Consider the following 12,965-nt stretch of genomic DNA (forward strand, 5'->3'; position numbering starts at 1 on the left):
TCTGATTATTAATTGCTGCTTAGCGAGCGTACAGTATGATCAATCGATCAATCACTTTCTGAGTTTAATCACATCAGATCCTGACACATCTCATCTACTTGATGATGGCTTAAACAATCGCCTCGCCCATTAAATATGTGGCCTTTGCTGTGTGATGTACCACCATTGCTCATTTTCCCGGAGGCTTAATAAGCCTGATGTTATGTTTCATAAAAATATAATTTATTCGTCTGACATTAGCAGAGCTATTCTTTATTTCAGGAAAAGTGGGGCGCCTTCACTCAAAAATACTGTAAACCTGTAGTAATTATAAGTATCAAGTAAATTACATGCAAAAGATGGAAAGTTTCCCTAAACCACAATCAAGTTTTATCTGCTGAGGTTTTGAGATATCCACCCCTGGAACACCTGCTGCCAGCCCAAAACAAGGTGTCATTTGGGTATGTCCATTAACGTAAATAAAATCTTAATAACATCTACAAACTCTCCAGATATTTGAATACTAGATTTGAGGCCTTGTGTATTTTCGCTTTTTATCACTCAGGCAATTTTTCCATGTCTTTCTTCAAAGCAACACTCATAAAATGGATGCCCATTATACTGCATCCATCTGCTCGATTATTGTTTCCTACAATGTTAGCAGGGAACAATTCTCATGATGCCGTCCTTGAGCCTCCTCCACTCCCAGAGCCCTTTGTTTCATTCTCAGATCTGACCGTTTTTCAGTCACCCCCATACCAAGTCGACCTCTGCTAATTGTTCTCTACCTCTGATGATGATTCTCAGAGTGCTATCCTAAGCAACCACATGTTTGTGAGAGCTTAGAAAATGAAGAGTGTGTGTGTGTGTGTGTGTGTGTGTGTGTGTGTGTGTGTGTGTGTGTGTGTGTGTGTGTGCTTGCGAAAGCGTGTGTGTTGGTTCGCTCAAGGGGAATGCGAGCTTTGACTTCTTGCTAATTACCCAGCATGCTCTCTGTTCTGTGGTTAATTGTCCAGGTCCTCTTTTCTCTCAATGGGAATCAGAGTTGGAATGGAGTGAAAACACATCCTTCCCTCCTCTCTCTGTCTGTCTTCTAATCTATAGCCTCCCTCTCTATCCTCCATCCTTCTCTTATGTCGCTTTTTGATCCACGAGGATGCAAATGAAATGTTTGGTAGCACATAGAGGGCAATCTCATGAAAGAAAACCCGCATAATTTTTTATTGTTTGTGCGTGGGTGGGCACCTACATCTGAGTCTGTGCAAATGTGTGTCAGTGTGTGAGTTAGTGCTTTGCTTGTTCTGCATGTGTGTGTGTGTGTGTGTGTGCGTGTGTTGCATGTGTAAGACAGGAGGCATGACAGCAAGGTAGCAATGGTTAGACTTTGGGGGGGTGCTGCTACTGGCAGCTCAGGAGAAGAAGGGGCGGGGGGGGATCTGTCAGCTCTCTCTAATTATGTGTGACGTTTCCATGCTGGACCACTGTCAAAAATCCCACAATATTCACATACAAATACACTGACACACACAAGCAAACACACACCCCAGCCTAATGATACAGACTTGTGATTGCCGGCTGCCTGCTATGATAGAACCCCTCCATAGTCCTCCGCAACATAAATCAATGTCAATTACCTCCCCAGAGCACATTAGACACTCTCCATTCCTACTCGTAATTAGTATGGCCTATAGACATATTCCCATCCCACACCAAGCTCACAGTGGAGCTTCTGCACACAAACAACAAAGCCAGGGAAAGAAATGAATTCAGTGCCCACGTTCAAATACATACCAGCACATTAAATCGTATACATTGTGTTGCATGGAATGCAAGTAAATCACCAGGTCGCCCTCTCCTTGCATTCACACACACATTAGAGGCATTGTAATTAATTACCACTGGCCTTGCCATCACAGAGAGCGTCACCGGCTGTGAAAATGAGTTGAAGCAAAGACACATGCTGGTTGACCTTGGAGTGTCTATGTTTGTGCGGACACACGTGCAGGCAATTCTTGCATTTGGGAGAGGTTAGATTTATGCGTGCATATTAAAATTGATGGCTATGACACTGAGAGGGTGGTATTTTTAGACAATAACCTCATGTTTCTTTGCGTGCCATTTCCTTGCTATCTTTTGGCCTCTATCTATCTATAAAAAATGTTTTCCCCCTTTCTTCTCTTTTCCCTATTTTCCTTGGTGTCATGCAGCTTACCTGACAGGTAATGGGGGAGGAAGGAGGAGAGAAGAGGTAGAAGAGCAAAAAAAAGAGAGTAATCCAGCAGGATACCAATTCAACAATCAGTGGCATGAGATGATGAGAGAGTAAAAGAGAAACAGAGCACAGACTGGCTGAATAATTGATAGAGACTGGAATGGTGCTCCCAAACCAAATCATCATGCTCTGAGCACATCACCTGTTTTCACCAACTGTTTTTAGACGAGCAGACACATGTACAGACATGCTGTTATGAAACAGCAGTTATTAAAGACATCAAAAGCATTGGAGACCACACAGCAAAGTGCAGTTAAGCACTATTTTAAGTAGCAATCATCAGATCCAGCCACAGCAGTGGGTTATTACTAGTCCTACTATCCTAGTCTGAAATAAAAAAAGACAGAGCTACAGTAGAGAGAACACAGCACTGACACACATTTGTGCACACATGTTTGTCTTACTTTATTTCTGAGGACTTAGTGCCAGAGATGAGTCACATGGCTTGGATGGACCCGAGGCAGGTTCAAATCTGGTGACTTTAGACTCCACTTGACTCCACTTAACAAATAAAAGACTGACGGATGAATTACTTGAACTTCTGCCTTTTTCAAATCTTTGCATCAAAGATCTGGCAGCCCAAATTTTGTCTTTTAAAATCAATAAACAATTGACTATGTCTAACAATGCCATTATATATGTTGTGTGTCACTGATTGCTAGCTACCAGTAAAGTTATTAAACGCAACTGTTCCTAATTCCATATTGACTTGTTTAGTGTCCTCGATCAAGGCACTGGCTCTGATCTGGAGTTGGTCCCTGGGTGCCGTGCGGTGACTGCTCTTAGTGCTTGGGATGGGTCAAATGCAGAGAAGGAATCAAGAGAGACTTACCTCTCTTGATTTTGGATTTGACTCAGGATTTTATAGCTAATATTCCTGCTGACTTCCTTTCGGTCTGTTGCATCGGACCACAGGGGCCAGCCTTCACTCCCCACATACATCAATGAGCCTTAGCCACCCGTGACCCTGTTTTGGATCACTCTTGATAGGTACTGACCACTGCAGCTGCAGTTGCTCTGACCCAGTAGCCATTACAGTTTGGACCATATCAAAGTCACTCAAATCCGCACGCTGTCCATTTTTGCTGATTCTAACACAAAATGTTAATTTGCTGTCTTATATAACCCACCCACTGACAGGTGCCATTATAATGAGTTAATCAGTGTTACTCACTTCACCTGTCAGTGGTCATAATGTTATGGCTGATCGGTGTATTTTGGGGGGGCTTTTTACCTTTATTCGATAGGACAGCCAAAGATTGACAGGAAAGGGGAAGAGAGTTAGGGGACTACTTTCAGCAAAGGGCAAAGGGCCACAGGTTGGACTCAAACCCATGGCCGCTGCAGCAAGGACTCAGCCTTGGTACATGGGGCGCCAGCTCTACCAGCTGAGCAACCAGGGCGCACCGGCCTGATGTGGTTGTTTTCCTGTGTAATGAGTTACTATTACCAGTTTTTTGTTTGTGCTCACTTTTGGTTTTGCCTCCAAATACAGTAGTTAAGATAATATAGAGATGAAGATAATCAGTGCTTTGATTGTTTACAACCTATGGTCTGACCATTTTGCACCTTTAGACTATGCTGTAGCAGTGTTGATGTGTTATCTTTAACATTTTTCTGTATAATGTAACTGAGAAATGATGGCCAAACTACAAAAATAAGATCTGAATTGTAATAAACAAGAATTATTGTTTAACCATAACAACATGCCCACCATTAATAATGAAACAAGGCCCCGGTGCTCAAACAGCCTTTTATAGAAGTGAAGACCAGACAAAATGTTCTCCCTTTGCATAATTGTCCCCACTCTCAAGGTCAGAAACTCACAAAGATGGAAGTACCAGAGCATTTGCACCTACATACGCATTCACAAACACACACAAGTTCCACCAGAGCAGGCAGACAAAAACTCCCTCTCCTCAGTCATCTTTGAGGCAATAGTGTGACCTCGCCTCCTCTGATCTGTCACACTCACCTGAGGGCTTTCTTCTGTCATACCACCTGGTGTCTGTATAGGGGCAGCTCCTCACTCCCCTGTGTGTGCTATGAGTATGTTGTGAAAGATGTCACAAAACTTTTTCTTATTTTGTCCTTGAAGAAACTTTTCTTCAACTGCAGTCTCTTATTTTCTTACTATGGCATGACGACACACAAGTGGAAAAGCAGTATGGTAAAGAAAAAAAAAATCTAATCTGCAATAGAAAGAAGAGGGGACGGAGAGTGGCAAAGGAGATGTGTTGGGTGAGCAGGTGCAGCAATAGCAGGGGATAATGGGTAATATGAACAAAGGGATGATGGTTCAAATCCCTCTTTTATCCTCTCACTGAGCTTTGACCCCACTGGGGCAATGAGGACAGGAAAGGGGGACGGCAGTGATTCCCTGCAGCCGTTGAAAGCAGAAACGAGGCTCAGCGTAAGTGGGGTGTAGCAAGGGAGGGGGGAAAAAACGGAGTAGAGCAGGTGGAGGTTAAAAAGAGACCTTGGACTGGAACGGACAGAATTGGAGACACAATCAGTTCAAGGATGTTCAAACCCATATGTCAGGAAGGGTTCATCGGAAAAGAGAAATTGGAAAGAAGCTGGCACATATGTGACCCTGTCATCTGGACTCTGATTGGGTGGTAGATTGTTGTCTCTGCTTCATGTTTACCTTCCCACAGAGCTACAAGAGCTGTCATACCACTTTTTTCAGCACCACTATCAACTAACAACATGAACATTTACATCATCTTTTTTTGTACATGTGGAATGACCTTCTCACTCATGTGTTTCTTCTATTCAGGCACTTCTTGTTCAAGACGTCATCAGGGACCACCCCTCTCTTCAGCAGCTCATCCCCTGGTTACCCACTGACCTCGGGAACAGTGTATTCTCCGCCCCCTCGCCTGCTACCCAGAAACACCTTCTCCCGCTCAGCTTTCAAACTAAAGAAGCCGTCCAAGTACTGCAGCTGGAAATGTGCCGCGGTGACAGCCATCGCAGCTGCTGCCCTGCTGGCCATTCTACTGTCCTACTTCATCGGTAAGTGAACAAGCAGCAAGTGTTATTCATGAAGAGGATTAATTACATTTTGTTTTAATTAGAGGATTTCTTTTGATGAGGAGTTTAAAATACACATTGCCAGTAAATGTTCAGAACCTGTGAATGAACTCATCCTCAGTCACACATAAATATTTCTTTTATTTCCAGTTGATTAGCCCTGTTCGTGTTGCCCTGACCCACAATACATGAAATTTGCTCTTAATTGTATTCACCCCACACCACAACCAAAAAAAAAAGTGTCAAGCTAACAGCCCGTTATAAACACAAAGCAGATTCTCGAGGCATAAGCTTTATCACTGTAGCGTCATGCTGCACTGTTAAAAAGAGCTGGAGACCTGGCCTTCATTCAGCATCAGTAAACAGCCAGTCATACATAGGAAGAAACATAAAGTGCAGAATACTGGAGCTCTTTCCTTGAGCAGGTATCAGTCAAGCTGGAATCCCAACAGACTCACCGGGGAAGTGGATGTTTTTCACAAACATGTTATACTTAAAGGAATGGCAGATACTCAGTGGAGAGCACTTGCCAAGTACCTTAAGACAAGATTCTGATGGCTACAGGTGGATATGTATGAAGGAAAAAGAGAGCTTTGCTTAGAGTGTGTGGGCGTGTGTTAGAGTGTGGAGTTTATTCTATCTTGACCTCATTTACTGTACAAGTGTGAGCAATAGACAATAGAAAGAGGAGGAACAGAAAATGTATGTTTGAATGTGTGTGTGTGTGTGTGTGTGTGTGTGTGTGTCTTTTTTTAAGTGTGTGTGAGGAGGCAGATGTGTCACTGAGCCCTTGATTGGCCTCTTACCCCAGAGACCAGAGGCAACAGATGGGAGGATCTTAGGAAACAGTGGCATCAGCAGAAAGAACAACCCCCTCATCACCTCTACATACATTATTAATGTAATTTTACATTATTTATATATATATATATATATATAAATTATATTTATATATACATAACCGTCTATCTATCCATCCATAGTGAGTGTGTATGCGTTTATCTCTGCGTGTGTGGGCTTTATGCACCTCTCGCTCGCACGCCTGGATGTGTCCAAATTGCATATGTGCACTCAAGTCTGTGCCTGTGCGTGCGTGTGTGTAAGTGTGTGTGCGTGCTTTCGTGTATCCCTTCGGAGTGCCCTTGAGAGTGGTGTGTGTCCTCCAGAGCAGATCAAGGCCCCTCGCCTGGGGCACATAGACAGATCCATCCTCTCCTGAGCTTTGCACGGTCACACTGTGCTGGACAGCCACATATGGAGCTTCGAAAACAGCACTGGGGAGAGGAAGGAGGGCCACAACTATACCACAAAGTTCACAACACCTCCCTGTAGACACTTGAGGGCAGGGATGTAATGGAGCGTAGAAACAACCAAAATCTCAGTTTATCTATCTTATTTTGTTAGCAGCATAGAGCTCATTTGGGGCTTCTAATGACACAAATATTTGTTTTCATCACAGAACATATAAGTGTTAATGATATTAAGCTTATGTAAATTGAATAAAAAACGAATTAGGAAAATAATTTAAATAATGTGTCTGTTCTGAGAACATAAATGCCTTTTATTTATTTTTTTTACCACTACATCAGTGTTAGTGCACCATCTGGGTATTTGCAAGATACAACTTGTTAACAATAGTGCCTGTCTGTCTTAATAATTGGTAGCATTAGCTTGTTAGCAATACTATTAACATTTTAATTATAGGTGTATTTGTAGCTGAAAAGAGACTGGTAGATCATGCTATCCAATACAGTGTGAATATACTGTATAATGCTGCATTTTCTGAATGTAATTCAGTAAGTGGGAGCAAGAGTTGCTAATAAGTGTTCCTTTAAGCTCCACTTTCTTTGTATTTACTGTTTTATTATATGCCAAACGTCAGTGCATTACCACCAAACTTAATTGTGCAACTGGCTATAATTCGGTAAGCTGAACAAGGCTGAAATGATACTTTATTGTTATTATTACTTTTGCTAACTGTAGGGCCCATTTTCAGCTGTTGTAAGGAAATGTTTTGCTCTGGTGTTTTCTCTGTGCTGAACAGAGCTGTAGCAGTGCTGCCAAGCCTGAAACCCTTGTGTTTACCTAGCTTTTTGTAGCGTTAATCGTGCAGCGAGTTTCAGTCGGAAGAGTTCACTGCTCATAAGGGGGGTTTTGTAGTACCTTGTTTGTGTGTTATGTAGGTGTGTGTGAGAGCCCAGTACTCACTGGGGAGATTGTGCAGAGCACCCAGAGTCATGCAGCGTGAAGAGGACCCCTCTGAGGCGTCCGCCCAGGAGCCCACTCATAAATTACACCAGGACACATGTGCCTGAACAGCACTTTTCTTTTTGTGCGTGTGTGTAGTACTCCCTAAGAACAACCCACGAGATGCATGTGCGACAATGTGTGTGTCTCATTGTGAGGCTTTGAGGGCGTGCCTGCCTTCAAACAAATTTTTTTTTTTTTCTTTGTTATTTCTCTAGACCATAAATAAAGCTTCAGAAATTGCTCGACAATCTTCCAGAAACACACACACATATGCATGCACACTGAGAACCTTTTGGAAAGGCAGGGCTCAGCATGCTTCAGGAGCATGGTAGATGGTATCTCTTTGAAGTTTATTCACTGTGTCCTACTGTTAGAATGGAGTCATGGGGATGAGATAAGCACACACACATAGATACACAACATGGAAGAAACGTGCAGCTGTGCGTCTCTGTATGTAAATGTGTGTTTGCATGAGTTAGAGGGAGTTCATTTGTATGTGAGGACAGACAGTTGCATTTTCGGTTAAAGTGTTAAGCACCCAACTCCGGCGGAGGATGGCCTCCTCTTTACGTGTGAAGGAATGACTGAACGGATGGAGGGAGGAGGATAAACGAGAGTGCTTGTTCTTCATTCCCCCGGCGTCTTGTTTGCTTGCTCCGCATGGAGCATCAGAGCCAAAGGAGAGGTGGTTGCTAGGATACAGGTGAACGGTTGGCATACAGGAGGGAAGACAGGTCCGTCATTGTGAACAGCAACCTGGAGAGAGCGAGATAGAGGAAAGCGAAGGAAGAGGGGAAAAGAAAGAGGTGGAATAGAGTTTGAGCAGAGAGGGCAGAGGGGAAGAAGGGAGATGCGTCACTGTCAGCATGTAGCCAGAACATAAAGGGGAGAGGAAAAGGAGGATAGATGACTGGAGAGACGGAGGAGAGGAGGGCTGACGCTGATATGTCACTGTCGGCTCCGTAAGGGATGAGAGTGCGAGATTGAAGGGGGTTGAAACCTTGAGAGGAGCGAGGTCTGTTGTTTGCACTTGCCGAGAAAAGAAGGGGAGCTGAAGCGGAGGAGGAGCAGCAATGACAAGACAGCCAGGTGTGGAGAGGAGAAACTGAGGGAAGGCAGAAGGAGGAGAGATGAAGGAGAGCGTGGCCTCCTGAGGTTCTGTCACCTGGAATATCTGTGGGACTAATGTCTCCTAATTGATCACAGTGAGCAGAGAACAGGGGGAGTGTGACAGAGAGGCTCTCTGTCCTCTCTTCTCTGACAAGAACAGGGGGATGATGACAAAAGGAGTTAGATAGGATAAAAAGAGAAGAAGGATATGAGCCTCAGAGGACCAAAAATGTACAGAAAGGGAAAAAAACAGACAGAAGAAGAAATGCATTGCGGTTAATAAGGGAAAGAAAAGGCGGGTTTGACACAAAAATGAAAGATCGAGGACATGTCAGACGAGTCGACTCGTGTCCAGGTGGACTGTTATCACACACACATACGTGCACGGTCACACACACAGGCACAGGTGTGCCCTTGACTGCAATGAGTAAACTTGCTAGCGGGCGCTTGTGTCACCTTTGCAGGGGTGTTTCGTGGGAATGTGTGCGTGTGCGTGATGGCTGAATTTGTCGGGCACAGTGGCATACTCCACATGGTATTGTCACCACTGATGAATGAGAGCACACACACACATGCACGCACCCACACAGACACAATGTATTTTTAGTCGTACTCTCAGCTCCCCTGTCTGTTGATTAAACAGATCCATACACACACACACACACACACACACACACACACACACACACACACACACACACACACACACACACACACACACACTGTCATCGAGTGTGACCTTCATGCCTCCAAGCCGACCACTTTCCATCCATCATTGCTGTCTCACTTTTCCAGACTGATCACAATCGCTTACTGCCCATTCTTCCCAGTTATAAGTGTCTTACTTCAGTGCATTCATATCACTGCTGCCTTACATAATAACATGCTAAGGATTTTTATTGTCTAAAGATATATAGCTCTGTTAAAATACTGTAGGTGTTATTCTAATCAAATCATTTTCTTAAAACTTTTGCATATTTTTGTCATTAATTACAATCTAGGGAGATGCTGCACTGCCAAGGTAATCATGTAAAAGCTGGGTGTTACCTAGTGCATACCTGGTAGACAGGTGCTTAGGAAACTGAAATATTATGACTGCACTAGTTTATGAGAGACACAACTCAAATCGACAAATCAAATATAAGACAAACTGAGACAACCAATAAAAAAGCGGAGTCAAATTTAAAACGTGAGACAATTATCACATCACATTCATAAAGATGGATTTTTTTAAACGACCAAGGTCACTTTAAAACAATTTATCCCCCCCCTCCCCTTTTTTTTTTTTTGTCACCGTGCCTCTTAATTAAGCTTTCTCTGCTACAAAAGGACACTGATCAGCAGTTAAACATCTTAAATAACATCTTCTTGCAACACTGACAGCTTTACCACAGTGGTTTCCAACTTATTTAGCTTGTGACATTTAAAGCAAAGCAATGCCTCCTCTATGAGTTGAGAGCATTCAACCCAAGAAATCCTTTCTTGGATTTGAATAGTTTTTAGTGATGTGATATTATTAATTATATAAGGATTATTTTAATTATCTGACAACCTCTCACATTAATCTTTGTGATCCCTTTGGCTGGTCTCAACCCCTACTTTGACAACGACTGCTTAAGTACATGCATCTGGAAATAGAAAATAAAGAGAAAACATTGTTGTCATCTTTGACCCTTTAAAGTTAATCTATTTCTAAACCCATTATCTCCGGTTATATGTTTATGAATTGACTTGACTTAAGTGTGATTCTTCCTTCTTGGATTGTTTAATTTTAATAGTTTTGAGAGACCTAGTGAGGTGAAACTAAGATTAAATATAAATCAGAAAAGGCATATGTTTTTGAAGCAGAAATTATTTTTTTCCCCCTTCCTTTCTATCTTATTAATCATCTCTGGACTTCTCCAGAGAAAAACAGGGAAGAAATTAGTTGCTAATTACATATCAAAGTTTTAAAACTTTTTTTATAATATTATTAACTTTTTTAACAGATTTCTCACGCATTTTTATAATCAAAAAACTTAAATAGTAAAGCCTTGAGTATGCAGACTGCCTGTCTGACTTATGTCAGACCTGCAAGTCTTACAATGTGGCTGTTTTCCAAGCCAAGCTCCTTGACCCCAAAGTCCCCTCTCACTCTGCATGTGGCTTCCCTTCTGCTGATCCAAGGTGGAACAGCTAGAGGTCAGGATGTGTCGCTCATGCCAGTGTGTGTGTGTGTGTGTGCGCGTGTGTGTGTATGTGTTGGAGGATATACATTTGTCATTGTGTATGTGGGCTTGCATGCGTGCTCAGGTGAAGGCATGGTTGGGCATATGGTGAATGCAGGAACCTGGGCATAAGGATCAGACGTGGAGCGTGTGTCTGTAGCAGCAGGGCCTGTCGTACTGATAAAGGTTAGGATCTTACCACACACTGCCAGTCCAGGAAAAGGGCAGGGCATGGCCAGGACCAGGCACAAGGTGCTATACCATCTGCACCAGAGGGATAAATAGGTCATCTGCACTGGTCAGGTGATGCAAAGCAGGGTGCACACTTGTTCAGACAGCACGTGGTGGTAACATCTATGTTCATCCTTTGACTTTCTGTTAGTATACCTGGAGTTTTGGTACGTGCTCTGGAGGAAATGTTATTTGCTTTGAACAGAATTTGCAGGCTCGCTGACGTCATTGCTGAGTGTTCATATTGCCTACATTAGCGTGCATGGGCTCATTTCATTCATTTATTTCCTCATTCATTTATTCATTAGCGCGGGTCTTATCTGGACCCAATCGTTAGTCCAATTAGGCCCATGGAGCTTCACTAGTCCTGTGTTCGAAACAGGAGATGGATGAAGGCAAAGTGAAAGAAATCGCTTTCCTCTCTTCTCCTCTCTCTCTGTCTCTTCTTTTCTTTCAGTCTCTCCCTCTCTTGGCCTCCAGAACGTACTCTTTCTTCGTCTTTTTTCCTCACTCATTCTCTCTCGCTCTCTGATCTGTGATAAGATAGCATAGTTCCTCATATCCTGTTTCTAATACAGATCGATGAGAGGGAAAGGACCGAGGTAGGAAGGGATGAGACGAGGCAGAGTGGGTTGATGCAGAGAAGAGAAGGTGGGGAGGGAGCGTGTGTGTGTGGGGGGGGGTCAGGGTAGAGATATCTGAAGAGGAAATGAGGATTCAGAAAGGAGGACATCACTCAGATTCACATCTCTTTTCATTTAGCCCATCACACACATGCATGCACACACACACGCATGGCTACATCTGCGTCAGGCCGTCTCAATATTTCAGTGCCAATAAGGAAGCCATTTCTGCTGTGTGATTGAGTGAGTTGCCGTTTCTCTCCTCCAGACACTGTTTTGCAGGTAGAAGCTGCAAGCAACTCACATAACCTTTTGTGTTGCAGTCAATTACAGTTCAGTTGCATCAGCTGGGTGAGGAGGTCCCGTCGGGGTTGCAGTGTGTGTGCTGCCGTGCATGCGCGTACAGTTGTTGTTAATACCATGCAACTTTTAAGCATGCATACACATGACACACACACACACACACACACACACACACACACACACACACACACACTCTCTCTGAAGCCGATAAATTGTCTCTCTCAGTGTATATGACCCCCATGGGCAGCAGCCAACTGCCACCCCCGTCGCTCTGTCTGAGACTCTAAATGATCTCAGCAAGCAGCGCCTTCAGAACTTAGCTGAGAGAGAAGGCTGCTTTATTTATAGACTACATAAGTGTATATTGTGTGGTAAATTATAAGAAAAATCCCAAACGGCCTGAATATTGAGAACCTGAGGCAGCATACTGCTCTTTCCTCATTCTCACCAATATTAGCACGCTGCTGCAGAGATCGGGAAAAAGGTGTGAGTGATACAGAGAGAAACTGTGAAGGTGCATTTTCTCAGGTGGCTGCTTTTTGTGCATGTGTTTGTTTTGGACAACAAAATGTCTACCAGCTCGCTAAATTAGGGCCTTGGAGATGGGGGGGGTGAAAGGTAGAAAAGCAGGGAAAAGGCTTCCTAAACCAATTAGCAGCCGGGCCGAGGATGGGGGGCTGGCTACAATTACCGCCCTAATTGAGGTCAGAGTTGTTAATTTAGTGGTGAATTAGAACAGTTAATATGCATTTATCAGGATGGCCAAGGGAGATGGCAAAGAAAAGTGTGTTGCCTGTGTGTGTGTGTGTGTGTGTGTGTGTGTGTGTGTGTGTGTGTGTGTGTGTGTGTGTGTGTGTGTGTGTGTGTGTGTGCATGCTCCTGTGCTCTTTGTGTCATTTTAGTCGCATTGCAAGAGATTACGTACAAAAACATGCAAGAGGCCATTCTCTG

At 43.5% G+C, this 12,965-nt stretch overlaps 1 protein-coding gene across 20 annotated transcripts in view; it reads left to right on the top strand.

Moving 5' to 3' along the window:
* tenm2a (teneurin transmembrane protein 2a) overlaps positions 1-12,965 on the top strand; it is a 196,296-nt gene that overhangs the window by 144,508 nt on the left and 38,823 nt on the right. For all 20 annotated transcript variants that reach the window (XM_051419667.1, XM_051419669.1, XM_051419668.1 and 17 more), the window contains one exon: positions 5,034-5,272. In XM_051419667.1, the coding sequence (XP_051275627.1) occupies positions 5,034-5,272 (239 nt within the window). The remainder of the gene's footprint in view (positions 1-5,033; positions 5,273-12,965) is intronic.

The sequence above is a fragment of the Dicentrarchus labrax genome, unplaced genomic scaffold (genome assembly GCF_905237075.1).
Source record: "Dicentrarchus labrax unplaced genomic scaffold, dlabrax2021, whole genome shotgun sequence".
Classification (NCBI taxonomy): Eukaryota; Metazoa; Chordata; class Actinopteri; family Moronidae; genus Dicentrarchus; species Dicentrarchus labrax.